Consider the following 24,095-nt stretch of genomic DNA (forward strand, 5'->3'; position numbering starts at 1 on the left):
TAAAATGATGCGTTTTACTCATACAACTTGTACCTCTACCAAAACCCAACCAGCCACAAGCTCCCTGTTTGCTATCCTTTATTGAGATGCCCCACAATCCAGTGGGGCTCCAGCCAAACCAGACAGGTCCCCTAAGTACAGCAGGAGGCCTGGGAAGGGAAGGGAATGACTCAGGATCCACCACACCTCCCTGCAAACAGAAACCCACCACAGACAGACAGACAGACAGACGGACAAGAGCCGGGGAGGAGAACCCACCTCACTCTCGGTTCTCTTCCCCCTTTGCACCCACTCAAAAAGAAAGTCAAACACTGGCTATGCAGACCCTAGCCCACCCACCCACCCATAGCAGCGTTTGTGGGACTCCCCCTGCAACGGGTGGCCCCAAGGCAACTTCCTGTGGCTCTCCTTGACTTTGGTTCGCTCCAGGCAACGCCACGCCCCCTCCCTTCCCTCAGCCTCCAGCTCACTCTCGGCATCTTCTGTCACCTACTCGGACCTTCTCTCTGTCTCTTGCTCTCTGGCCTCCCCGCCCCAGGGCTTCTTGGGGAAGCAGCGTGTCAGGCACCTTCCTCCTAGCAAGGGCCCCCCAGGCCCTGTGTCTGCCCTGCATGTGGGACTCACACGGCGGCCCCGCTCTCTTTGAGGTCAGGGGCTGAGCGTTGCCGTCTCATGCGTGGAGGGGTAGTGTACGGTGGGTAGCGGGGCCCTGGCCGCTGGGGTGGGTAAGGCTGGGGTTGCTGGGGATAATAGTTGTGCTTTTTCGATTGGAAGTGCTGGGGTTCCGGCTGAGTGGAACCCCCTCCCCGAGACCGGCTCCCTCCATCCAGGGAGTTCCTGCGAGGACGGTGGGGCCTTCGGGGGCTTGGAGGCCTGCGGGCAGGGGGAGCCGGTGGGGCAGTGGCCTCTTCAGGGGGTTGGGGGGCTGGGGCCTCTCCACCCCCCACCCCGGGCCAGGACTCCCTGTGCTGAGGATTGCTCTTGAAAGGGAAGCGCAGCTTGCAGTCATGGGGCGGCACGAAGCGGGCTGGAGGCCTGCGCAGCCCCCCGCCCCGGCCCCCAGAGCCCTGCAGCGCCTGCAGCCGCAGCTGCTCCTGCTTGAGCCAGCGAAGGCGGCCTCGGCGGAAGGCAGGGTCCTCTTCCATCAGCCTGGACACCCGCTCCCAGCTGGACAGGGGTGGCGAGGAGGGCCGGACAGCTGCTGAGTGGTCACTGCGCACGGCCTCCTCCACTGCCTCTGACCCCTCGGGTGGGGCCCAGGTGACCATACCAGATTCTTCGTTATCATCCTCAAGATCCTGGGAGAGGGGATAGGAGAAAAGAGATGTGGGGAGACTGAGTCCCGAGGGCATACGGATTGAAGGAGCACATGCTGAAGAACCATGCCGCTGGGTGTGTGTGTGTGTGTGTGTGTGTGTGTGTGTGTGTGTGTGTGTGTGTGTGTGTGTGTGTGATTGAAGGAGCACATGCTGAAGAACCATGCCGCTGGGTGTGTGTGTGTGTGTGTGTGTGTGTGTGTGTGTGTGTGTGTGTGTGTGTGTGTGTGTGTGTGTGTGTGTGTGTGTGTGTGTTAGAGAAGCTACCACAGTGGCTGAAGCATGGGCCCACCCACTACACATGAGTTCAGTCCTGTCTGCCACTTCTTAGCTCTGTGGCTGCTCTTTGCTTGTTATCCATCTCTCTCAGGAGCCCCACCTGATACAGTAATATTAGCATCTGCTACCAAACGTAAGCACTGAGTGTATCCACTTCAGGCTGAGAGCAGAGGAGGGCAGCACAGGAAGCCAGCTAAGGGCGGCTTGAATCAGTGAAAGCAAGCAGTACAGCTGCTGAGCGGAAGACCAGTGAAGTAAATGGACCAGCAGGTGGCTTTGAGCATGGCCAGCAAGCTGAAGAGGCTGGAGTGGAGCAGGTGGGGGGACAGGGCTAGAGGCCACACTGGAGACAAAGCCTTTAGTAACCTCAAGTCGTAACTACAACTGTCTGTGGTGTCCCTAGGTGGCTGGCACAGAGCAGAACATGTTGTAAGGCAACGCTAGTGGCTGGCACATTAGCTACGGGACACATGGTAGATACTCAAATGCGTGTGTTGAAGGAATACATACAAAGTGTCCCTGGAGAGGACACTATCGTCATCCAGTCTCTACCAGAGTGATCAGAAGGAAGGGCGGTCATATGCACACAGGAACAGGCTTTGAGTGACCACTGTGTACTCTCCATGGGTGGCTCAGAAACACCTTGGGAGCTTCTCAGACACAGATCACCAAAGATACAGAGTTGGTATGTGGAGTTGGCGGATGTCAGAATCTACTTCATAGCTCAGGCTGGACTTGAACTACTGATCCTCCTGTGTCTGCCTCCCAAGGGCTGGGACCACAGGCATGTCTAGTCCAGGAGCTGTACCGCGAGTGACTTCGTGCAGGTTTGAGTATGTGTGCGCGTGTGTGGGTGCAAGTGTGTGTGGGGGGGGCAGAAGAGAACTTGGGGTGTCCTCCTCAGGTACGTCTACCTTGTTTTTTCAACGAGGTCCCTTACTTCACTAGAATTCACAGAGGAGAGTAGGGGGCTGGCCAGCGAGCTCCAGGGGTTTGCCTGTCTCTACTCCCTCTTGCCTACAACACTAGGACTGTAAGTGTGCGGCACTGCACCCCGAGTTTTTATGTGGGTCCTGATGTGGTCAGATCCTGATGTTCAGGAGGCAAGTATTTACCAACTGAAGCCTAGAGAATCTTTTTATTTATTTGTTTGTTTGGTTTTTCGAGACAGGGTTTCTCTGTGTAGCTTTGGCTGTCCTGGACTCGCTTTGTAGACCAGGCTGGTCTCGAACTCACAGCGATCCGCCTGCCTCTGCCTCCTGAGTGCTGGGATTAAAGGCGTGAGCCACCATAACCAGCTATTTATTTTTTTATTTGCCTGCATGTATGTTTATGTACCATGTGTGTGCAGTGCCTGCAGAGCAGAAGAGGGCACGGAGTTCTGGACAACTGTATGCTGCCAAGTGGATGCTGGGAACCCAACTCTGGTCCTCTGAAAGAGCAGCTTAAGAGCTGAGTCATCTCTCCAGCCATGTGCGCTCTACTTTAGTGTCATCCTGGAGACTGTGAAGCAGGTGACTCATAAACTGCTAAAGTTCAATAAGCCTTTCAAAGGACAGAGAAGGAAGCTGGGCTGTGAGGGGGGCTGAAGGGCCCTAAAAGACGAGCAAGGGAGGAAGAAGTGGCCAGCAGGCCTCCTACCTGGGTCAGGGGGATGACCCTCTCCATGCGGAGCATCCGGTCCCGCAGAGCCTGCAGCTCCCGGTCCTTGCTGCTGTTCTGCAGCTTCACTTCCTGAAGAATCCCTGTCAGCTTGTCGATGTGAGCTCGCAGGTCCTCCACCTCTGCCCCTCGGGCTCCTTCTTCGCCGCCGCCGCCGCCGCCGCCGCCTCCTTCCTCTTCACCCACAGTATCCCAGACATCCCTGGCCACAGCTCTCCAGGCATCTCCAGGGCCCTCCGGCTTGCCGTAGGTTCGGCACAGCTCCCTCATCTTGAGAGCAGCCAGGGCCTCAATTTCTGCTCGGCCGTGACGGAAGTCAGCCAGAGCCACCTCGTAACATATCTCCTTGACGGCTTGCATCTTCAGGTCAGCCATGGTGGTCCATCGGGGGTCTTTGCCTTGTAGCCGCCGCCGCTGAGGGATCTGATAAACTCTGCGAGGGGCCCTGCGCTTGCCACTGCTGGGCAGGCCACAGCGCTTGACAATGGTCTGGACTGTGGTAGGGGGCAGCTGCTCTCGTAAGGAGGAAATCAGCCGCCAGCTTTCCTCACAGGAGCGCTTGTCGGAGTCCTCCCCGCTGTCAGAGTCCGCATACTGGGGCCAGAGAGAAGGAAGAAAGAGGACACCTCAGGGGCCATCCTTGTATCAAGACACAGGGAGACACCCTGCTAGTACACCTGGACTGGAGACCTGTTGGCGCTCTCAGGAACTGTGCCCCTTGTGGGGACTGGTCTGGACAGCTAAGCACTTAGAGCCGCCGCTGGCAAGTCTAGGCAATAGCAGCCAACTGACTCTGGGGTTTTGAGCATACGTGGTCACATGTCCTAAAGTGATTTTATCATGGTGTGAGTGTTACAGACTGCCACTCCACCTACACATCATTACCTGATATAATCTCACGGGACCACCCTGTCACTGACAGTACTGTCATTATGCAGCAAATGAGTATGTATTACTCTCAGGATAAAGTTAAAGACTTGTTTGTTTGCTTGTTTTTGAAGACAAGATTTCTCTGTGTTAGCCTTGGCTGTCGGGGACTCGCTTTGTAGACCAGGCTGACCTCAAGTTCACAGCGATCCGCCTGCCTCTGCCTCCCAAGTGCTGGGATTGAAGGCGTGCGACACCACCGCCACCGGGGCTGAAGCTAAAGACTTAAGAGTCCACTGAAGGGACAATCTTATATGAATGATATCTTGAGAGTGACCTAAGAGGCCCAGAGTCACTGGAGTCTGGGAGCCTCGTCAACTGGAAGAGTGCTAGTCCCTGACCGTGGCCTTGGTCCCTTCTAATTCACATCTCTCTCCTAACTCCTCCTGCTAGATGCCACCTAAGACACCGAGAGCAAAGCCAGGCTGAGATGAGCCTCCTCGGGCGCCGCCCACCCTGTGCCCCGTCAGCCCCTCACCAGCCGCTGCTGCTCCAGCAGAAGGTCAGCCTCTTCCTTCTCTTTCCGGTACTGGTTCTCCAAGTCCTGCAGCCTGGGGTCAGACAGAGGGAGGAGAAGCCGTGAGGTGTGACCAACAGGAGAGTGCCGGGGGCGCGGGGCCTGCAGAGCCAGTGGGGACCTCGCACCTCTTCTCCATCTCCAGCTTGATGTCTATGCCTTGCTGCTCCAGCAGCTCCTTCTGAGCGAAGTTCCAGTCCACGGGCTCTGAGGGAGGCCCTGGGGGCGGGGGCACCCCGCGCTCTCGCTCCTGCCGCGCCTGCTCCGGGTGATTGAAGCGGAACACGTGGTTCTTGCCCATCACGATCCTGTTTCCTGGAAAGGTGACGAGGGAGGAGTAGACCAGCTCACTTTCCCCAGGCCCCTGCTTCCAGGCACCTGACGCCCATGTCCTGCCGTCCCAAAGCTGAAGCGGTCAGCGTCCGCACACGTCTTGCTTGCTCGCTAAGGTGGACTTTGGAGGACAAGGCATCCATTCCTCATAGCCGCAGGGAAGCAAGAGAAACCAAGACTTCACTCCCTAGCCTTTTCTGCCGGCCCCTCCTGTCTCTGGGCTCTGGGCTCTTTCTGAGTTATCCCAAGTTCCTCCCCTAGATGCCACGAAAGCCCTGCCCTAGCACTTTCTACGAAGGTCCTGTCCCAAACCTGTACTCTGCAACACATCAGAGTGTGTGTGTGTGTGTGTGTGTGTGTGTGTGTGTGTTGCTGGGAACTGAACCCAGGGCCTTGCACTCTGCCTCTGAGCTATGTCCCCAGCCTCTGCGACACGTCTTCTACCTGACTTCAGCACCAGCGGCTCCGTCACGAGCTTTCCATTGACATAGGTCTCAGCTCCTTCACAAGGCTCCAGTGTGACCACCACTGAGAGGACGGAAAGAAGGAGAGGTCACTGCGGTCCATCCCCACCCTGTCTCCCCCCCACAGCACACATGCACCAGCAGTTCCACTCAGTACCTGCAGGGGCGCCACAGCCCCTCTGGCGGCAGCACAGGAAGAGAAGAGCAGAAGGTTAGAGACCCACCCAGGACTCCCAGAAGCCTCTGCAGCAGCTCCTACTGACCCACCACCATGCCCCTAACCACCGCTCAGAAATGACCACTCTCAGAAGACTTCTCTGACCACAGTTGACTTGACTGAGCCCTGCCACCTCTGCCCATCCCACTTGTCTTATGACATCAGCCAGGCCCGTGCCTCCAGCAGGCACACTGTTTAATGCATCTGGCAAATGGTTGCCATCTGATTTATCTTCACAAGTCCCAGCCAACACAGGAGAAAGTAAAGTCAGCCTGACCCGAGCCACAGGTGGTGCCACACACCTGCATGCCCACCACATTGTTCAGGAGGCTGAGGCAGAAGGATTGCTGCAAGTCTGACGTTAGCTAGCCTGAACTACATACTGAGTTTGACCTCAGCCTAGGCTACATGGTAAGACCCTGCCTCAAAACACTAAAACCCAGCCCAAACATCTGTCCATCTCTGAGCTTGCTGCCTGCAGGGGCACAAAGATACAGAAAGCAGCCCCCTTAAGAAGTGGTATTTAGCTGGGCGTGGTGGCGCACGCCTTTAATCCCAGCACTCGGGAGGCAGAAGCAGGTGGATCTCTGTGAGTTCGAGGCCAGCCTGGTCTACAAGTGAGTCCAGGACAGCCTGGGCTGTTATACAGAGAAACCATGTGTAGAAAAACCAAGAGAGAAGGAGGACGAGGAGGAGGAGGAACAACTCTGTTTCCACTGATAATATGCAAACATGACTTATTTATTTATTATTTTTGAGTCATGGTCTCATTGTGTCGTCCTGGAACTCTTACTCTGGCCTTAAACTCACAGTGATCCACCTGCCTCTGCCTTCTAAATGCTGTGATTAAAGGCGTGCACCACCAAACCTGGCTCTCAGCCCTAATTTTTTGTATTTGCTCATACTAAAAGTAACGGAGAAACATGGAAACTATGATGGATTATAGCATCAGACAGAGAAAGGCTCCTGTGTCTACCGCTGGTGCAGAGGGAGGATGCTCAGCTAAGGGCAGAGGACAGGCAAGATTCCCATGAAGCTGGAAATTCCCAGCTAAGGAGTGATGGTGACTGAGATGTCAGTGGGCAGAGGAAGACCGGGCACTACTGCATTACCCAGGGCAGCAACAGGAGGGGGAAGGGCAGCTGTCTTACTTTTACTTATTTCCCAACAATACATATCCATTAATTTCCCAAACATTATATTCCTACTACATGCTAAAAACCCCAAAGCCCTGCTCTCACAGACCTTGACCTGACTGGTAAGGAAAGTGATGAACAGGGTAACTTAAGGCCAGCGAATATGGGCTCAGCAGATACAGTCATTGGCTGCCATGCCTGATGAGTTGCACGCATGCACACGCACATACACACTCACACAAAATACAATCTTAAACAGGATATTTTAACTAGTTTGTTTCTCTGTGTAGCCTTGGCTGTCCTTGAACTCCTTCTGTAGACCAGGCTGGCCTCAAAGTCACAGAGACCCACCTGCCTCTGCCTCCCAAGTACTGGGACTAAAGGTATGCGCCACCACCACCTGGCAATTCTAACAATTTTAAATTATTTATTTATTTATTTGGTTTTTCAAGACAGGTTTCTTTGTGTAGCCTTAGCTGTCTTGGACTGGCTTTGTAGATCAGGCTGGCCTCCAACTCACAGCGATCCACCTGCCTCTGCCTCCTGAGTGCTGGGATTAAAGTTGTGCGCCACCACCCCAGGGCAATTCTAACTATTTTAAAAGCATATAGTCTAAAGATTTATCTAAAGAATGGGAGCAGGTGTGGTGTTATGGAAAGAAATGGGACCAGGTGCCCTGACACTCAGCTGTGTGCATTCTGAAACTCAGACTCCTAATTTCATACGTACTGCGAGGCACTCTGCCACCCCAGCTACACTCCCAAGCCTCTTTCCCTAGTTCTGGAAATGTCAGGGATCTAGCAGCCAAGGGCACAGCCCCTGCAACCGTCAATCTGTGCTGGGATCCAGTACCTGGGCATCTCAGCTCTGTTACCTGTGAGTTGAGTGAAAACAATTCAAAGAGAAAAATAAATGGTCAGTATGTAAGTACTGCGTGTCCGCGGTGCCTGCATGGTCTCTACAGTCTCTGGTCAAGCCTTAAGGCTGTTGTGAGACTTTCCAGCCTACCCTTTGGGGCACAAAAACACTTTTTTTTTTTAGAACTATGATTTACATCAGTCTTTTTTTTAAAATATTTTATTTAATTTTAATTTATGTGCATGTGTTGGTGTAAGGGTATGTCAGATCTTGGAGTTACAGACAGTTGTGAGCTGCCATGTGGGTGCTAGGAATTGAACCAGGGTCCTTTGGAAGAGCAGGCAGTGCTCTTAAACGCTGAGCCATCTCTCCAGCCCTTAGATCCTGCCCAGGGCTCAGCTTTACAGTGTGTGGGGGGTGCAGGGACAGCCATGGACTCAGTGGTCCTGCCCAGGGCTCAGCTTATACAGCGTGGGGGGTACAGGGACGGCCACGGACTCAGCGGTCCTGCCCAGGGCTCAGCTTTACAGCGCTAGTCCAGTAGGCATGTAGCTGAAGTCTGCTTCAATCCTCGACAGCACAAAACACTCTAAACTGTACAGTGTTTTGTTGACAGGTCAATAAGCTGTCACTCTCAGTACCTGGGGTCTTTTGGTTTGGTTGATTCTGTTTTTTAGATGAGGCTTCTCTTTGTGGCCCTGGCTACCCTGGAACTTGCTATATAGACCTGGCTAACCTGGAAATCACAGAGATTCTCCTGCCTCTGCCTCCCGAGTGCTCAGATTAAAGGCTTGCGCCACTAGAGCCTGGGATTCCTAAAAGCTTTACCGTTTTATTACGTAGTAAAATTCCCAAAAGCTTTGAAACCACAGAGACACCTAGGTCACTTAGTTCTCAGAAACCTTTGTCACTATAGCTATATCAACCCAAGTTTTCCAAAGAGACAAATTCAGATATCCCATTGAAACAAACACAGAGAGCTAGGCGTGATGGCGCACGCCTTTAATCTCAGCAATGCAGAGGCAGGTGTATTGCTGTGAGTTTGAGGCCAGCCTGATCTACAAAGCAAGTCCAGGATAGTCCAGGCTACCCAGAGAAACCTTGTCTTGAAAAAAACAAAACAAAAAAAACAAACAAGTGAAACAAGCACACGCTCAAACACAGTACCCACAGTGCTAAGGGAGCACAGTGTCTACCTCCTCATCACCCGGAGCCCACTCTCCAACGTACAGCAGTGTGCTGCTTGTGGCACCTCAAGACTGCCCAGTTGTTCCCCAGCCGAGCCCACTATTCACGCGTGAGCTGTGGAGGGAGAGCACGTGCCTCTCCTCTGTGCGGCTCACTCCGTGTGTGGAACACAGGGTCCCGCTCCACCTTAACCACTCCACGCTCACCTCCCGCCATTACCTTCTCCATCAGGCTGGGGGATGCTGCGGAAGAGACAGTGTTGTTCCCGGATGAACTGTCCAGTCAACTTGATGTCCACATCCACCTGGCCAACCCTGGGGGAGCAACGGCCAACATTTTCTTTTTTCTTTTCTTTTCTTTTTTTAAATTAATTTATTCATATTACATCTCAATTGTTATCCCATCCCTTGTATCCTCCCATTCCTCCGTCCCTCCTGCTTTCCCCTTATTCCCCTCCCCTATGACTGTGACTGAGGGGGACCTCCTCCCCCTGTCTATGCTCATAGGGTATCAAGTCTCTTCTTGGTAACCTGCTGTCCTTCCTCTGAGTGCCACCAGGCCTCCCCATCCAGGGGACATGGTCAAATATGAGACACCAGAGTACGTATGAAAGTCATATCCCACTCTCCACTCGGCCAACATTTTCTAAGCGTGTTTCTAAGTGTGTTTGTTTTTAAGTGTGTGCCTCCTGAGTAAGCCCATCCAAGTGTGAGGCTAGTGTCATTCTCACTTGACAGACAAGGAAGCTGGGGTCCAGGGTTGATGGGAACTTGTCAAGATGACGAGCTAAGCAATGCTGAAGCCTGATCCTTAAACCACTTTACGCCTCTAGCTGCAGCCATGGCCAGCCTGGTGTGGACGGGCACGCTTATGCCTCTAACTGCAGGCAAGGCCAGCCTGGTGTGGATGGGCACGCTTATGCCTCTAACTGCAGGCAAGGCCAGCCTGGTGTGGACGGGCACGCTTATGCCTTTAACTGCAGCCAAGGCCAGCCTGGTATGGACGGGCATGCTTATGCCTTTAACTGCAGCCAAGGCCAGCCTGGTATGGACGGGCATGCTTATGCCTCTAGCTGCAGCCAAGGCCAGCCTGGTATGGACAGGCACGCTTATGCCTCTAGCTGCAGCCAAGTCCAGCCTGGTGTGGACGGGCACGCTTATGCCTTTAACTGCAGCCAAGGCCAGCCTGGTGTGGACGGGCACGCTTATGCCTTTAACTGCAGCCAAGGCCAGCCTGGTATGGACGGGCACGCTTATGCCTCTAGCTGCAGCCAAGGCCAGCCTGGTGTGGACGGGCACGCTTATGCCTTTAACTGCAGCCAAGGCCAGCCTGGTGTGGACGGGCACGCTTATGCCTTTAACTGCAGCCAAGGCCAGCCTGGTGTGGACGGGCACGCTTATGCCTTTAACTGCAGCAAGTCTGAGCCCTAGGGTTTTCTTAGCCTCCTGGCCCAACCCTGGAGCCTACAATGCGGGCACTGGTCATCGCAGCATGGGCCAGGCCAGGTCTCCTTTTCCCTTCCCCCAGGGTCTCAGCGAGGCTGCAAAGGAACGGTGTTAGAGACTAAGAAAGCAGCAGTCTGTTTCCCATCAGCTCTTCTGCCACAGTATGCCTTCTTCGCTGGGAGCCATCCCCACCACGGTGCCAAGGAACACCATCCCTTCCCAAATTGAAGACTGGTTGCTGATCTGGGGGTCTCGACTGTTTGTCAAGATGGGAAAGGAGTTAGGCACACACACCTGTAATCTCAGTGTCTGGGAGGCTGAGACATGAGGGTTTGGAATATGAGGATAGCCTGGGCCACAAAGCAAGACCATGTCTCAAAACAGGGGCAGGGTTGGTGGGAGGACTCGGTGCTTAAGAAAGAGCATGGAACACGCACTTGTACTGCTTTTGTTGTTTTGGTTTGTTGGTTTTGGTTTTTGAAGACAGGGTTTCTCTGTGTAGTCTTTGCTGTCCTGGAACTCACTCGGTAGACCAGGCTAGCCCTGAACCCAGAGATCTGCCTGCCTCTGCCTCCGGAGTTCTGGGATTAAAGGTGTGGTCCACCACCTGGCTGCACGTGCTGCTCTTACAGATGACCTAAATTTGGTTCCCAGCACCACACATCAGGCAGCTCACAACGGCTCACCACTCCAGCACCAGGGGACCCAACACCCTCATGGTCTCTGTGGGCTTCTGTACACATGTGGCATCCACTGACGCAGACATATGCACATGAATGAAAATAAAATCTTTGAAAAGAGCTGGGCGTGGCGGCGCACTCCTTTAATCCCAGGATTTAGGAGGCAGAGGCAGGCAGATCTCTGAGTTTGAGGCCAGCCTGGTCTACAAAGTGAGTCCAGGACAGCCAAGGCTAACACAGAGAAACCCTGTCTTGAAAACCTAAAAAAGAAAAAACAAAACAAAACAAAAACCTTTGGGAAGAAAAAAGGCTGAAAGAGCAATCAGGGCGGCAGCTGTCCAAAGATCTGGAGTCGTCTGTGGCTACTGAAATAAGAGAGTCTCAACGGCCAGTGTGCTGTTCCTTTGCAGCCACACCCAAGCGGGGAGGGAGGAGTCTACTTACCTGGTGATGCCATCTTTGATGTGATACAGAAGACATTCAGACATTAAGGGGTCCTCATTCAGATTTACCAGGTGTGGAGTCTGCAGGCAAAGAGGGAGAAGTGCTCAGGGCTAACGGCTCAGGATGGCCACCCTGACTGACCCCAGAGAAGATGCGCACGTGTACATGGAGGTGAACACTGTGTATGTAATAAATAAATCCTTAAAAAAAAAAAATCAAGCAGGAGTCAAACATGGTGTATATACCTATAACTCCAGCACAGAGGCAAGAGGGGCTACAAGTTCCAGGACAGCCTGGAGTACGCAGCATGGCCCTGCCTATAAACAAACAAAACAAAAGACGAAAATGTGTCTCCTGCAGCAGACTCCTTACCTACCCCAGCCACTTCCTTCCCTGAGCCTGTTCACCTAGGGCCAAGATCACTTACTCTAGCCACAGCCTCCCGGACCACAGCCACCCCAACTCCTTCTTGGCCTCTGGCTACCTTAGTGCCTGGCTGGCCATCCAGCTGCTTTGCACGGACATGAAGCCTGGGCCCACACCCCCCTGCACCATCCCTCTTCAGACCCGCGTGAGTTTAGGGTTCGCAGCCTCCAATCCACACTGCTTGATGGTCAGATCACTGTTTTCCCAGAGACCTCTCAGTGGACACTCCCATGTGACGTTAGCTCTGTTCTGCATTCTGGCTTCCCAGGCCTCACAATCCCAGCGTTCACGTCCAAGCCCCCTTTGAGGGTCTTTTCCCCAACGCTGTGCTCCTGCTCAGTGTACTGCGGAGCGATCCAGAGACAGGCCTTCTGCACCTCTGGCTGCCGCAGGAGCTGCTAGCCCTGACCGTGTTTCCACACGCAGCACATCCTACTTCCCATCTGCACCCACACTCCCACCTGCCACAATCATGTCCCAAATGTCACTTCCATGAAGCCCTCCCAAGCCCTCCAACCAAGGGAGCCTTCTAACTCTCCTCAGGGACGGTCTGGGTGGGACAGAGATGAGTCAGATCCAGTCACGGCAACCAGAGCCAACTCAGGGAGGCAGAAATTGGTGTGGCAACACTACTCATTACAGGTGGGAAAAGTGACCTGGGCCTTCAATCCCAGCACTCAGGAGGAAGAGGCCAGCCCGGTCTACACAGTGAGTTCCAAACCATCTAACGCTACACAGTGAAGCCGTTTCAAATCAAAGCGGGGAGGGGGAGGGCCCCACGGAAACTGCTGACTTTCTCACACCTGGGCTTGGATTATTTGTTCATTGATTTGTTCGCACAAAGTTGAGCAACCCACTGTTCTGCAGCGAGTCACGTGCAGAGAAACAAAGGTCAACTAGGGGGACTCAGGCTCTGGGGGTCTTCGTGGGAAGGCAGTGTGGGGTGCGTCTTGGGGGACGAGGAAGGCACTGGCATGCAGAAGGAAGAGGTTTCAGAGGGAGAAAGTTTGGCAGAAGCACGCAGGCCGAGAAGCACAGGGCGCAGAGGGGAAACAGGCAGACCTAGAGGCCCAGGATGTCCCTGGGACGCACTCTGCCACGTGAGCCCAGGATTGCACCCACAATATCTGCCCGCTTCTCCTCAGGCATCTCACAACTGCCGCTGCCAAATCTGCCTCAAGGGACACTCGTCTCCTTCCTACACTACAGTGTCAGAGCTGTCCCGGGACTGGCAGACACTGATGGGCTGTGGAAGCAGCAAGCGATCTGTCCCTAGGGAGAGGGGACATGATTTGGGGCAGCGCTTTTCAATTTCTGCTCTCGGCCCAGGGACTCTTTGTTCAAATGAAACCGTATCTAGAGGCCTAGGGTACCGAGCAGATAAGCAAGGAGCCAATCTGCCCGGCCGGGCTGGGAGGTCCTGCGCTCCTTGCCCAACATTAGCCCTTGAGAAGGACGCTCAGACTTGAGAATCAGTGACTTAGGAAGCCCTGGGGCTTGGTAATGGGGCTCCAGCAAGAGGAGGCGTTCCCTGGCTGTATCCAGCCCCATCTAACCATTCCCATGTCATGGTAACTCTACCAAACCTGTTCTGCCAGGAAGTCCAACAGCTGTCCTGTCCTTCTACCATCTGAGACATGCTCATCCCTGCCACCTTAGGGAAGCGCGAACAATCCCAAGACTCCTGTCTACTGCGCTGACAAAGTCTGACCAACAAAGAGGACTGAACAGGATGAGGGAGGCCAGGCTCGGCGGCGCATGGCTGTATCTGTCACACCTAGGAGGTGGAGGCAGACAGATACGGAGCTGACGCTAACGTTAACGACACAGTGAGTTCAACACCAGCAGCCTGGGCTATAGCAAGTTCTCGTCCAGCCTGAGCTACTTCGTGAAACCATACCTCAATAACAACAACAACAAAACCATAAAAACAAACGTTAACCGACAACAAAGGCAAAAGTTGGCCCGGAGGGCTGAAGAGCAGTGGGCCTGAGAGGCGGCTCAGGATACTTCAGCGACATAACTCAAATTTTTCTCTTTTTTTTTTTGGTTTTTCGAGACAGGGTTTCCCTGTGTAGCCTTGGCTGTCCTGGACTCACTTTGTAGACCAGGCTGGCCTCCAACTCACAGTGATCCACCTGCCTCTGCCTCGCAAGTGCTGGGATTAAAGGTGTGTGCCACCACGCCCAACCCCAAAAATTTATTCTTACTTATTCATGTTAATTAATTAATTATGTGAGGATGCACTAGTGCCGCAGTGTTCGTGTGAAGGTCAGAGGACAACGCTCAGGAGTTAGTTCTCTCTTTCTACCTCACGGGTCACAGGAACTGAGCTCAGATCCTCAGGCCTGGTAGCAAGTGCCCTCACCTGCTGAGCCACTAAGCAGGTCTCCCGGTGAAAATATTAGAACCGCAGCTGGGTGTGGCAGGGAATGTCTTTGATCCCAAAATTTGGGAAACTATTGTAAATTTGAGCTTGAGGTAGCCTGGACTACACAGTGATTTGGGGTAGCCTGGACTACACAGTGACTTCTAGGCAAGTCTAAGTCTCTGCCTCAAAAATATCTAAAATAAACACATAAAGAAAAAAACTTTTTAAAGATAAGGCTAACTTGAAAGGCTTAGGAATTCATAGACAGGGAACAAAATTAAAAGAGATAGGGAGAGCCAGGTGTGGTGGTGCATGCCTATAATCTTGGCACTCAGGGAAACAAAGGCAGGGGCATCACTGTCTACAAAGTGAGCCCAGGATAGCCAGGGCTACACAGAGAAACCCTGTCTGGGGGCCGGGCTGGAGATAGGGTGGGAAGGACATGGCTTAGTCAGTGAACTACCTGCCACACAGGCACGAGAAACTGACTGAGTTTGGATCTCCGACAACCATGTAAAACTAGGGGCAGCAGCGTGTGCCTGTAACACCAAAACTGGTGAGGGAGAAACATGCAGATCCTTGGGGTGCCTGGCCAGCCAGTCTAGTTAATCAGAGAGTTCTGCATTTACCCAGAGGGCATGCCACAAAGGAACAAAGTAGAGAAGCGACTGAGAAAGTCAGTGACATTTGGCCTCCACCAGGGCACCTGCCTGTATAAATGTGAACACACACACGCTCACACTCACATACACGTTCACACTTGCACTAGCACATTAATGTCATGAGTTCAATCCCCAGCACTGCAAAAAGACCAAGTAAACAAAAATAAAAGAGGACAGTGGCACATATTTTAATCCCAGAACCCATGAGACAGAGGCAGGTGGATTTCTGTGAATTCAGTTAGCCTGGTCTATATTAAGAAGTTTCAGCCGGGCGTGCTGGCTCTTAGCCGGCCATGCGGGCTCTTAGCTGGGTGTGGTGGCGCACACTTTTAATCTCAGCACTCGGGAGGCAGGGGCAGGAAGATCTCTGTGAGTCCAAGGCCAGCCTGGTCTACAAAGTGAGTCCAGGACAGCCAAGGACACACAGAGAAACACTGTCTCGAAAAACAAACAAACAAACAAACAAACAAACAAAAAGAATGAAGTTAGGGCCGGTGACATGGTTCAGTGGGTAAAGCTGCTTGCTGCCCAAGGCTGGCAACCTAAGTCAGAGCCCCTGAGGAAGGTACTGGTTAGATTTAACTGCCAACCTGACAGATGCAGGTGCCAAGAAGTGAACCTGAAATGAGGATGGTCTGGTCAGGCCTGCAGGCAAGTCTGTGGGGAAGCCATCTTGAGGGTTAGCTGACGCAGGAAGTCCTGGCTCATCGTGGCTCCATTCTCTGACATAAGACAGAAGAGAGGTAGAGGCTAACAGAACACAAGCGGGGCGCACAGCCTGTGCTCCTCACTGTGGGTGATGTGAGCAGGGTGGGCTCCTGCCTGACTCACAGTGGTGGGTAATAACGTGGAATTGCAGGCCACAGAAACCCTTCCCTCACCTACGGGGCTTTTGGCCAGGATGCTTTCTTACAGCAACAGAAATGAAACAAGGACACCACGGAAAGCTAGAAAGAGAGGAGAAACTACACGGAGCAGTCGCCCGAGCTCCACACGAGCGCAGCAGCACACATGCTCCCCACATGTAAGGGGTAGGGCGGGAACACCAAGATGCCTCCACAAGGAACGGTGCTTGCTGCCAGGCCTGACAATCTGAATTCAAGGCCCCAGCATGCACATGGTGGACCCCTGCAAGCTACCTCTGACCTCCACACTCGGCACCTGTGCACGCATGTGTGTGGAGACACAAATAACGCACTGAAGAAAGAATGAGGCAATGAGGTCAGGCCGAAGAGATGGCTCAACTATTAAGAGCACTGACTGCACTCGGGAGGCAGAGGCAGGCGCATCGCTGTGAGTTCGAGGCCAGCCTGGTTGACAAAGCAAGTCCAGGACAGCTAGGGCTACACAGAGAAACACTGTCTTGAAAAACCAAACCAAGAAAGAACGAGTAATGTTATATGTGCATACAAATGTTAATTAAAGGCTAGGTGATTCTTGACTGCTGAATTTTCTAGATGGTCTTAACATCACAAAACGAAGTAAAGCCTCTTTCCAGTCGCCTGCCAAGGCAGAGCGGAGTATCTGACTTAGGGCCCCATCCTAGCCTGCTCTGCACCATGGACAGGCCAGGCTACCGTCCTGGTTGGACTGGAAGTTCCTGCTCCCATCAAACTGGCTTCCACAGCATCCCTCCATCAGCACACACCAGTCAGCCATGCTGGCTTATTTTTTTGTTGTTAAGTCCCCCACCCCTACCCCCAAATCTCTGTCTCTTCTTTCCTGCTGAGAATTGAACCCAGGACCTCGAGGGTTCTAGGCAAATATTCTACCACTGAATTAGAACAACTCCTTATCTGAGAGATGTCTCACAATGTGGCTCTGACTAGCTTGAAACTCACTAGGTAGGCGAGGCTGGCTTTGAACTCAGACTGCTGAGATTAAAGGTATGTGCTACTACCACACCCTGCCAGCCTGTTGTTTGTTGGTGGGTTTTGTTTTGAAACAGGCTCTCACTATAATGCTCCACTATTTTTTGTTTGTTTGTTTGTTTTTTGAGACAGGGTTTCTCTGTGTAGCCTTAGCTGTCCCACACTCACTCTGTAGACCAGGCTGGCCTCGAACTCACAGCAATCCGCCTGCCTCTGCCTCCCGAGTGCTGGGATTAAAGGCGTGCGGCCACCACGCGCAGCTTCACATTCACTTTAAAATATGTAGCCCAGGCTGCCCCTGGCCTTAGCCCAGGCTGCCCCTGCCCTTGAGCTCCTCCTACCTCTGCCACCTAGCCCTCAGGTGCTGGGATTACAGGCACAGGCCACCACATCCGGCTGCTATGTGGACTCTCTGCGACCAGCGTTCCTTCTCACTCATCAGTCTCATGCCAGGTGGTGAAGTTTTTTAAGCACTGTTTCTGTGCCCACTTGGGCCTGACCGTCACTCCTGCCTTGCTTCTTTCCTCCTCAGCAAAGCTCTACTGAGCACTGCTACTGTCTGGCGCCACAGCCCATCGTGCCTAAAACACTTTGTTTAGCCTCACATTATCGCTACCCATCTCTAGCCAAGTCCTGTCTACTTTTCAAGCTCCATTTTGCAAACCATCTTCCTGAAAAATCTAGCTGATAGACATCTCTAGGCCACAAGGATGCTCAGCTGAAGACCAACCCTCTCACCCTCTAAACGCCGTCACATGGCCCCTCCATCTTTGTTCCTGTCGTCTTCCCTAGTTAGCCTTATCAAAGAAACTTTTCAAGCAGATGGACGGCATATGCACCAACGCTTCCTGGCTCCTGCTCTCTCCTGAAGGAGCCTTTCTCCAAGTGAGACCAACTCTACGCATATCCTCCTACACACACGTATGTGAAGAGCTGGGCTTTACGCAGCTTTGCAGTCCCCTAAGGGTGGCAACTGTCACCTTCAATGGACCCTACAGTCGCTGGCCACAAGCATTACGTAAGCACGGAACCCTCCAGCTGACTGTCTGATGAGTGGAGAAGGCAGAGGCGCCACACGGCACTGACAGCAGGTGTGGGAAATGAAAAGAGAGATGAAGGGACAAGTCGGAGCCACAGAAGCAAAGGGTTACAGTGTGTCCACCACACCGCCCACATCCAACCCTCCTCTTCAGGCATCCAGAGAGCTCTCCAGGCCTTTTTGTCCAACCCCTTACATACCTTTTTTGGAGAGAAGACACCCACGGTACCGCCGTCCTCCCGGACAGCCACGCCCATCTCGGCCAGCAGCGCCTCTCTGTGAGCAAGGGAAAGGCAACGTCAACCTTGTCGCGCCGCCCAGCACCTTTCCCTGCAGAGCTGCCACGGCCCTCCCTGGCCCCGCAGACCTCTCCATTCTCAGGGCTTCTGTCTTCCGGAGCTTCTCCTCCCAGGTCTCATTCAGCTCCGCTATAATCTTCTCTGTCTCCTGAGGGCGGTAGGACAGACGGAAGGCCAGAGGTCAGGACCGCTGTGGCCGTGGTTCTGTGGAGCAGCACCTGGAGTGTCACCCCTTCCTACCTGCAGCCTCTCCATGGCCTCCTCAGGCCCAATCTGGGGCTCAGCACTGGGAGAGAATGAGGGCTCCAGCTCCCCATTATGTGGAGGAGGAGATGAGGGTGAAGCTGGGGCAGACGCAGAGGACACGGCAGGCAGAGCCCCTCCAGGACTCCCCTCTTCCACCTTCAGACCTGGAAAGGAGAAGTAGGCGGGGGGGCTCAGATGAAACTGACCAGAGACAAGAGAAAGCCCAGAGGGTCAGGGAGAACTGCAGAAGAAATCTGGGCAACCTGCCACCAGGGCGGTGACCCTCCTAAGTGGCGAGAGCACAGCTGAGACCCCAGGCACGGGGAGCCTCACTCCTGCATGAGGTGAAGCAGGCGCTGGTTCTCTCCACTTCTACCACCAAGAAGCTCTTAGCTGTGCTGAGCTCAAGACGTCCGCACTGTGTGCACCTGGCTCTCAGCTCTGCTCCTGGGGTAAGATGCCACACCTTTCCTTTAGCAAGACAACTTGTCTACCTCAGCCCCTTCTCGTCCCAAGAAGATGCTCATCCTCTCACGGGCCCCCTCCGCCCCTCAGCACTCCAGCCTCAGCGAGACGGACCTCAAGACTGAACACCGTGGGGGCCTGATGCAAGTAACATGGATTATGGATCTTCCCACATGGGCAACAATTCCTTATCTCTCTTTTTTTTCTCTCTCTTTTGGTAGTTTGTTTTGTTTTCCTGTTATAAATATCGAACAGGGAAGCTGGAGAGATGGCTCAGTGGTTAAGAACACCGGCAGCTCTTCCAAAGGACCTGGGTTCGATTCCCAGCACCCACATGGCAGCTCACAACTGTCTGCAAAGTCCAGTGTGAGGGATCCTGACACTTTCATATAGACATACAAGTAGGCAAAACACCAATGCACATAAAATAAACACATTTTTAAAACATACGGAACACTTCGTGGATCTGAGGGTCACCCATGAGCAGGGGCTGTGCTGATCGCTGTACGGTTCTGATTTTAGTCCACGTGCTGCTGACGTGAGCATGTGGACATTAGCTCTCACCAGTGGGGCTGAGCACCATGTTAGAAACCACCCTGCGGGTGACTATTAAGCGATAGTTGAGTAAATCTCTGATGTTTCCAGGCATAGTGACATAAACGTGCTGAGGCAGGAGGACAGTGACTGCACGGTGACCTTGACTGTGGAATGGGACCTTGTCTCAAAACAACAGAGGACAGCTAGGCAAGGTGGCCCATGGCTCTAACTCCTGCACTACAAAGCCTGGGATAGGAGGGGCTACAGCGGCGGTGGTTTTCAACCTGTGGGTTGTGACCCCTTTGCAGCCCCACATTAGATATTCTGAATATCAGACATTTACACTACAATTTACAACAGTAGGTAAAGCAGTTAGGAAGTAGCAAAGAGATAATTTTGTGGCTGGGGGTCACCACAGCATGAGGGACTGTGGTAAAGGGGTCACCACAGCATGAGGGACTGTGGTAAAGGGGTCACCACAGCATGAGGAACTGCGCTAAAGGGTTGCAGCATTAGGAAGGTTGAGAACCACTAAACCACAGAAAAGTCAAGGACATACAATGAAATCCAAAACAACAACAAAAAAAAGAAGACCCTGTCATTTTATGTGAACTCCTCTGAGACACACGCCCTGCAGTGACTCATAAATGTCCACGTGAACCATAAACCTACGGCTTGCTGCTATATGTTCCTTGCACCAGCCATGTGAACCATAAATCTACGGCTTGCTGCTATATGTTCCTTGCACCAGCCACTTTCTTAGTGCTAGAAGCCTGTCTTCAGTCTCCCTGAGAAATTACGTCTGTTCCAGCTCCCTAATTTCAAAAGACATAGGTTCCTTTTCCAGATGCGTGTCCATATCACCGAACACGCAAAAGGTGAACGGACCTTCCCACATGCCAGGACTGGGCACAGGCAAAGGAGGAGAGACAGGGTGAGCTAAGCGACCTTCTTGGGCTGTCTCTCCCCCGCAGCCCTACCTCCTAGGGCGGAGGCGGAGAGTCCCTGAGCCATCAGCAGCTCCCGCAAGCGGGCCACCTCCTCCTGCAGCTCTCGGATAAGCCGGGCATTGGGGTCCTCGTTGATGACGGCGTTGCATCGGATCTGCTTGGTGCGGTCTGCATACCTAGGCAAGGGAAGGGGGAAGTGGGGAAGGCAGGCCTGGGAGGACTCTGCGGTCTGTGCTGTCTGTTTCCTGCTCCCTCCCAGATCTCAAGACACTGTGACAGGGCTGAAGGCTCTCCCTCCCTTGTGACTACCCAGCCTGAGCTCCTGGCCAAAGCTAAAACCCCACCTGAGAGTGCTGAGTGTCTCCTCATAATTGATGTCAGCAGGGCTCAGGGCTGCAATCATGGCTGTGCGTGAGTTCCCACCTGTGAACGGAGAGGACAGGAAAGCTACGAGTGAGCCAGAGTTACCAATGGCACTCGGTGACTTAGTACCTGACCGTAACCCCAGGACTCGGGGTGTGGAAAGAAGACGAGAGCGTCCAAGGCCAGCCTGAGACACATGAGACCCTGCCTCAAATTAATAAATAAATAAGTCAGACTAGATTATGAAGCAAGAGCGCCCCAGCACAAGGGTCTGAGAGGCCAATGTCTGAGGCAGGGCAAGGCTGAGCATTGTGCGGCCAATCATGAAATCCAGGCATGTAGGAAAGGTGAGGTCAGGGGGACATCAGGTACTGTGAGCAGTCAGTCACAGGCCTGTGGGAGGGAGATGGACGCAGCAGTATTTGGGGGCAGGGGTAAAGAGGTCAGGGAGGTTTCTGGTATGGCCGGGCGTAGCCATGACGTCAGCATAAAAAACTTCCTTAGTCAGGGCCAGAAACAGTGGGACACCACTGAGTACATTAGAGGCTCTGAGAGGGGCAAGAGACTCTGTCAGGTGGGACGAAGGCAGGGCTAGCGAAGAGGGGGGAAGGTGCCTCTCACCCAAATTCTCCTTGAGCAGCCAGGTAAGCACAGAGTCTCTGTAAGGGATGAAGTCGGACTTCCGCTTCTTCGATTGCTGAGGGATAAAGGGGAAGGCGGCCGCGTGAGTCATTCCCCGCTCCGTCTTTTCCTGAGACTTTCCTCTTCCCGACCCTCAGGGCTTACCAAATCTGCCAGGGCTGAGATCACCTTCCCCAGAGTAGTCAGGGACTTATTGATGTTGGCGCCTTCCTGGGAAAGGATGAGGGATGTGGGACCGAGCCGGCCTCCTACCCATCAGACCCACGTGTACACACACACACACACACACACACACACACACACACACACACACGCCCCCCAGGCTTCCATCCATCCCTCCAAAGCACGACGCTCACCTTTAGCCGCATCCCCCGGGCCCCTGACGAGTCAGCCCGCTCACTCCCAGCAAGGTCCACCAAGCTGATCTTGCTGACCTGGGGTTGGAAGAAAGAGGCAGGATGTGGCTGGGGTGGTCAGGGGAAGGGAAGGCGGGTTAGGGGAGCGGCCAGCAGAAACCTGGGTGCTCGGCAGAGGCTGGAGAAACCCAGGGGGAGACAAAGGAGAGAGCGGTGAGGAGCCGGCTACTCATTCACTCATAGGTTTAGTGTGTTCCATCCACTATGAGGGACGTGGCGCGACCTGAGCTCTGCCCTGAGAACCTTTCAGGTTATAACACACCATCTGGCAGGAGGGTGGAGGGGGCTATGGAAGCCCCGAAGAGGAACCACGGGAGCACAGGCGGGCGTGGAGTGCGTAAGCCCCTTCCATCACCTTCCGGTCCCCGGCTGAGAGAGGTCACTACCTTTTCTGAATCCAGGCCAGTCAGCTGGTCGTGGGAGCGCTGGGTGAAGACGATAGTAAAGACGGCATGGGACCGGCTGCTGGTCTCATTCATGTTGGTGGCAGCCACAGTTCTGGAGTCGAAAGGAAAGTCACAGGCTCCGGCCGCTCAGCCTCGCAATTCCCTCCCTCCCTCCCATTCCCAGGTAAGGCTGCCTCACCTCGCCTTATTGCCACAGTCCATGAGGTCAGCAATGTCTGCATAGGAAGTCACGGCCAATTTAGACAGGTCCTGCACGTAGGGGCCCAGTATGGGGTGCTCCCGGACCCGCAGAGAGCCCCGACTCTTGGGATTCAAGAGGTCTCGTACTCGCTCGCAATAGATCTCCATATAGCTCACCTGAGGGGAGACGCAGACAGGAAGGGAGGGGGCCATAGTGATGCTGCTGGAAACACTAATCCGAAACTCCACTGGACAGGACAAGGCTAACTGCGGCTCAGGCACTGCACGCGTGGCGCTAAGACTGAATACGCTGCTCACCAGCCCAAGGAGGGCTCAGGCACTGCACGCGTGGCGCTAAGACTGAATACGCTGCTCACCAGCCCAAGGAGGTGGGTCTAGTCATTGGCATTCCATAGAGGAAAGCACTCACAGGCTACAAGCCGAAATCACTGCCCAGAGTCACAAGTTAGTCACCAACAGAACCAGAATTAGGTCCCAAGCTGAGTCTAGATTTTAAAAAAAGATTTATTTATTTATTAATGTATACAGTTTTCTGCCCGCATGTATGCCACACTCCAGATTTTACTATAGATGGCTGTGAGCCACCATGTGGTTACTGGGAATTGAACTCAGGACCTCTGGAAGAGCAGCCAGTGCTCTTAACCGCTGAGCCATCTTTCCAGCCCCAGCACTCAGTCTTAATCACTGTTTTCCTACATTCTTGTTCCAGGGGCACCAGGCCTCCTCCCTGCACCAAAACTGGGGCTTACCTCCACAGAATAGGAAAGCTGAGCGCTCTGGTTCGCATTAACACGAGAGAAGAGGTCCTCGCAGAGCTGCAGGGGGACACAGAGAGGCTCCTGTTCAGGGCACACCCGCAGCTTCCAGCCCCAGGCCAGACCTTGTCCCAAATGACCCTTTCCACAGCCCCAAGGGAGGGGACAGGAAAACAATCTCTCAAATTTCACATTTCACATTTGCCTACAGTCACAACCTGGTACCCATGAGGCTAGGATGCAAACCCACGTCCCCTGTACCCTAGTCTGTGCACAAGGCCGCTACGGTGCCCAGCCACAGAGAATTATGGAGGACTTTGCAAGTCCCAGCTGCGGTTAACACTGCCTGCCATGCACAAGTCCATAGGGGAAAGGCACTAAGAAAACAGTTATAAAGCAAGAGTCAAACAGCAGCGAGCAGTGAAACCACAGCTCCTCCAACGTGAACGGCTGGGATGCAGCCTTGCTGCCCTGGTGGGTGGGTGTTAGGCTGCAGCCACGCCATACGTCCCACCTCATTTCCAGTCATGGCCAGCCCTGGATGGCGGCTCTTGGCTTACAATCCTCTTCCCCTCCCCTGGCCGCCCACATAGGTTCCCAGGACACACCTGAGGCACAATGCCCTGCTGGCCTGGTTCCTGCCGCCCCATCATGGTGTAGGACTTCCCAGCTCCCGTCTGCCCGTAGGCAAAGATGCACACGTTGTAGCCTTCGAAGGCGTGCAGCAGCATCTCTTCCCCAATGTCTCGATACACCTGCTGTTGAGACGCGAACTGAGGATCCTCTGCCTAGGAGAGATGGAGGCAGAAAACGTCAGCAAGGGTCAGTGCGTGCTTGGCGTCTGCGGCCTAAAGCGTCCGGACCACTCTGACTGCCCAGAGGTCCTGTGTGTGCCCCTCACCCTGACTACACCATTCTTATCACCCCCAAGGCACTGAACAGGTCCCCCGCTGCCGGTCCTAATTGTCTGGACAGACCC

The 24,095-nt window shown here is 53.7% G+C and overlaps 1 protein-coding gene across 3 annotated transcripts in view; it reads right to left on the minus strand.

Annotated features, from left to right (window-relative positions):
* Window positions 1–24,095, minus strand: part of KIF1C (kinesin family member 1C) — a 27,251-nt gene continuing 3,156 nt past the window's right edge. For all 3 annotated transcript variants that reach the window (XM_084760783.1, XM_084760781.1, XM_084760782.1), the window contains 19 exons: window positions 23,725–23,904; window positions 23,111–23,176; window positions 22,339–22,517; window positions 22,140–22,251; window positions 21,694–21,771; window positions 21,482–21,547; window positions 21,317–21,392; window positions 20,677–20,755; window positions 20,363–20,508; window positions 18,375–18,544; window positions 18,203–18,282; window positions 18,036–18,111; window positions 11,467–11,546; window positions 9,117–9,211; window positions 5,479–5,562; window positions 4,830–5,016; window positions 4,663–4,735; window positions 3,237–3,851; window positions 1–1,298 (listed from right to left, as the gene is read on the minus strand). In XM_084760783.1, coding sequence (XP_084616909.1) covers window positions 621–1,298; window positions 3,237–3,851; window positions 4,663–4,735; window positions 4,830–5,016; window positions 5,479–5,562; window positions 9,117–9,211; window positions 11,467–11,546; window positions 18,036–18,111; window positions 18,203–18,282; window positions 18,375–18,544; window positions 20,363–20,508; window positions 20,677–20,755; window positions 21,317–21,392; window positions 21,482–21,547; window positions 21,694–21,771; window positions 22,140–22,251; window positions 22,339–22,517; window positions 23,111–23,176; window positions 23,725–23,904 — 3,120 coding nt within the window. In that variant the 3' untranslated portion in view covers window positions 1–620. The remainder of the gene's footprint in view (window positions 1,299–3,236; window positions 3,852–4,662; window positions 4,736–4,829; window positions 5,017–5,478; window positions 5,563–9,116; window positions 9,212–11,466; window positions 11,547–18,035; window positions 18,112–18,202; window positions 18,283–18,374; window positions 18,545–20,362; window positions 20,509–20,676; window positions 20,756–21,316; window positions 21,393–21,481; window positions 21,548–21,693; window positions 21,772–22,139; window positions 22,252–22,338; window positions 22,518–23,110; window positions 23,177–23,724; window positions 23,905–24,095) is intronic.

The sequence above is a fragment of the Acomys minous genome, assembly GCF_964271855.1.
Source record: "Acomys minous genome assembly, chromosome: 16".
NCBI classification, from domain to species: Eukaryota; Metazoa; Chordata; class Mammalia; order Rodentia; family Muridae; genus Acomys; species Acomys minous.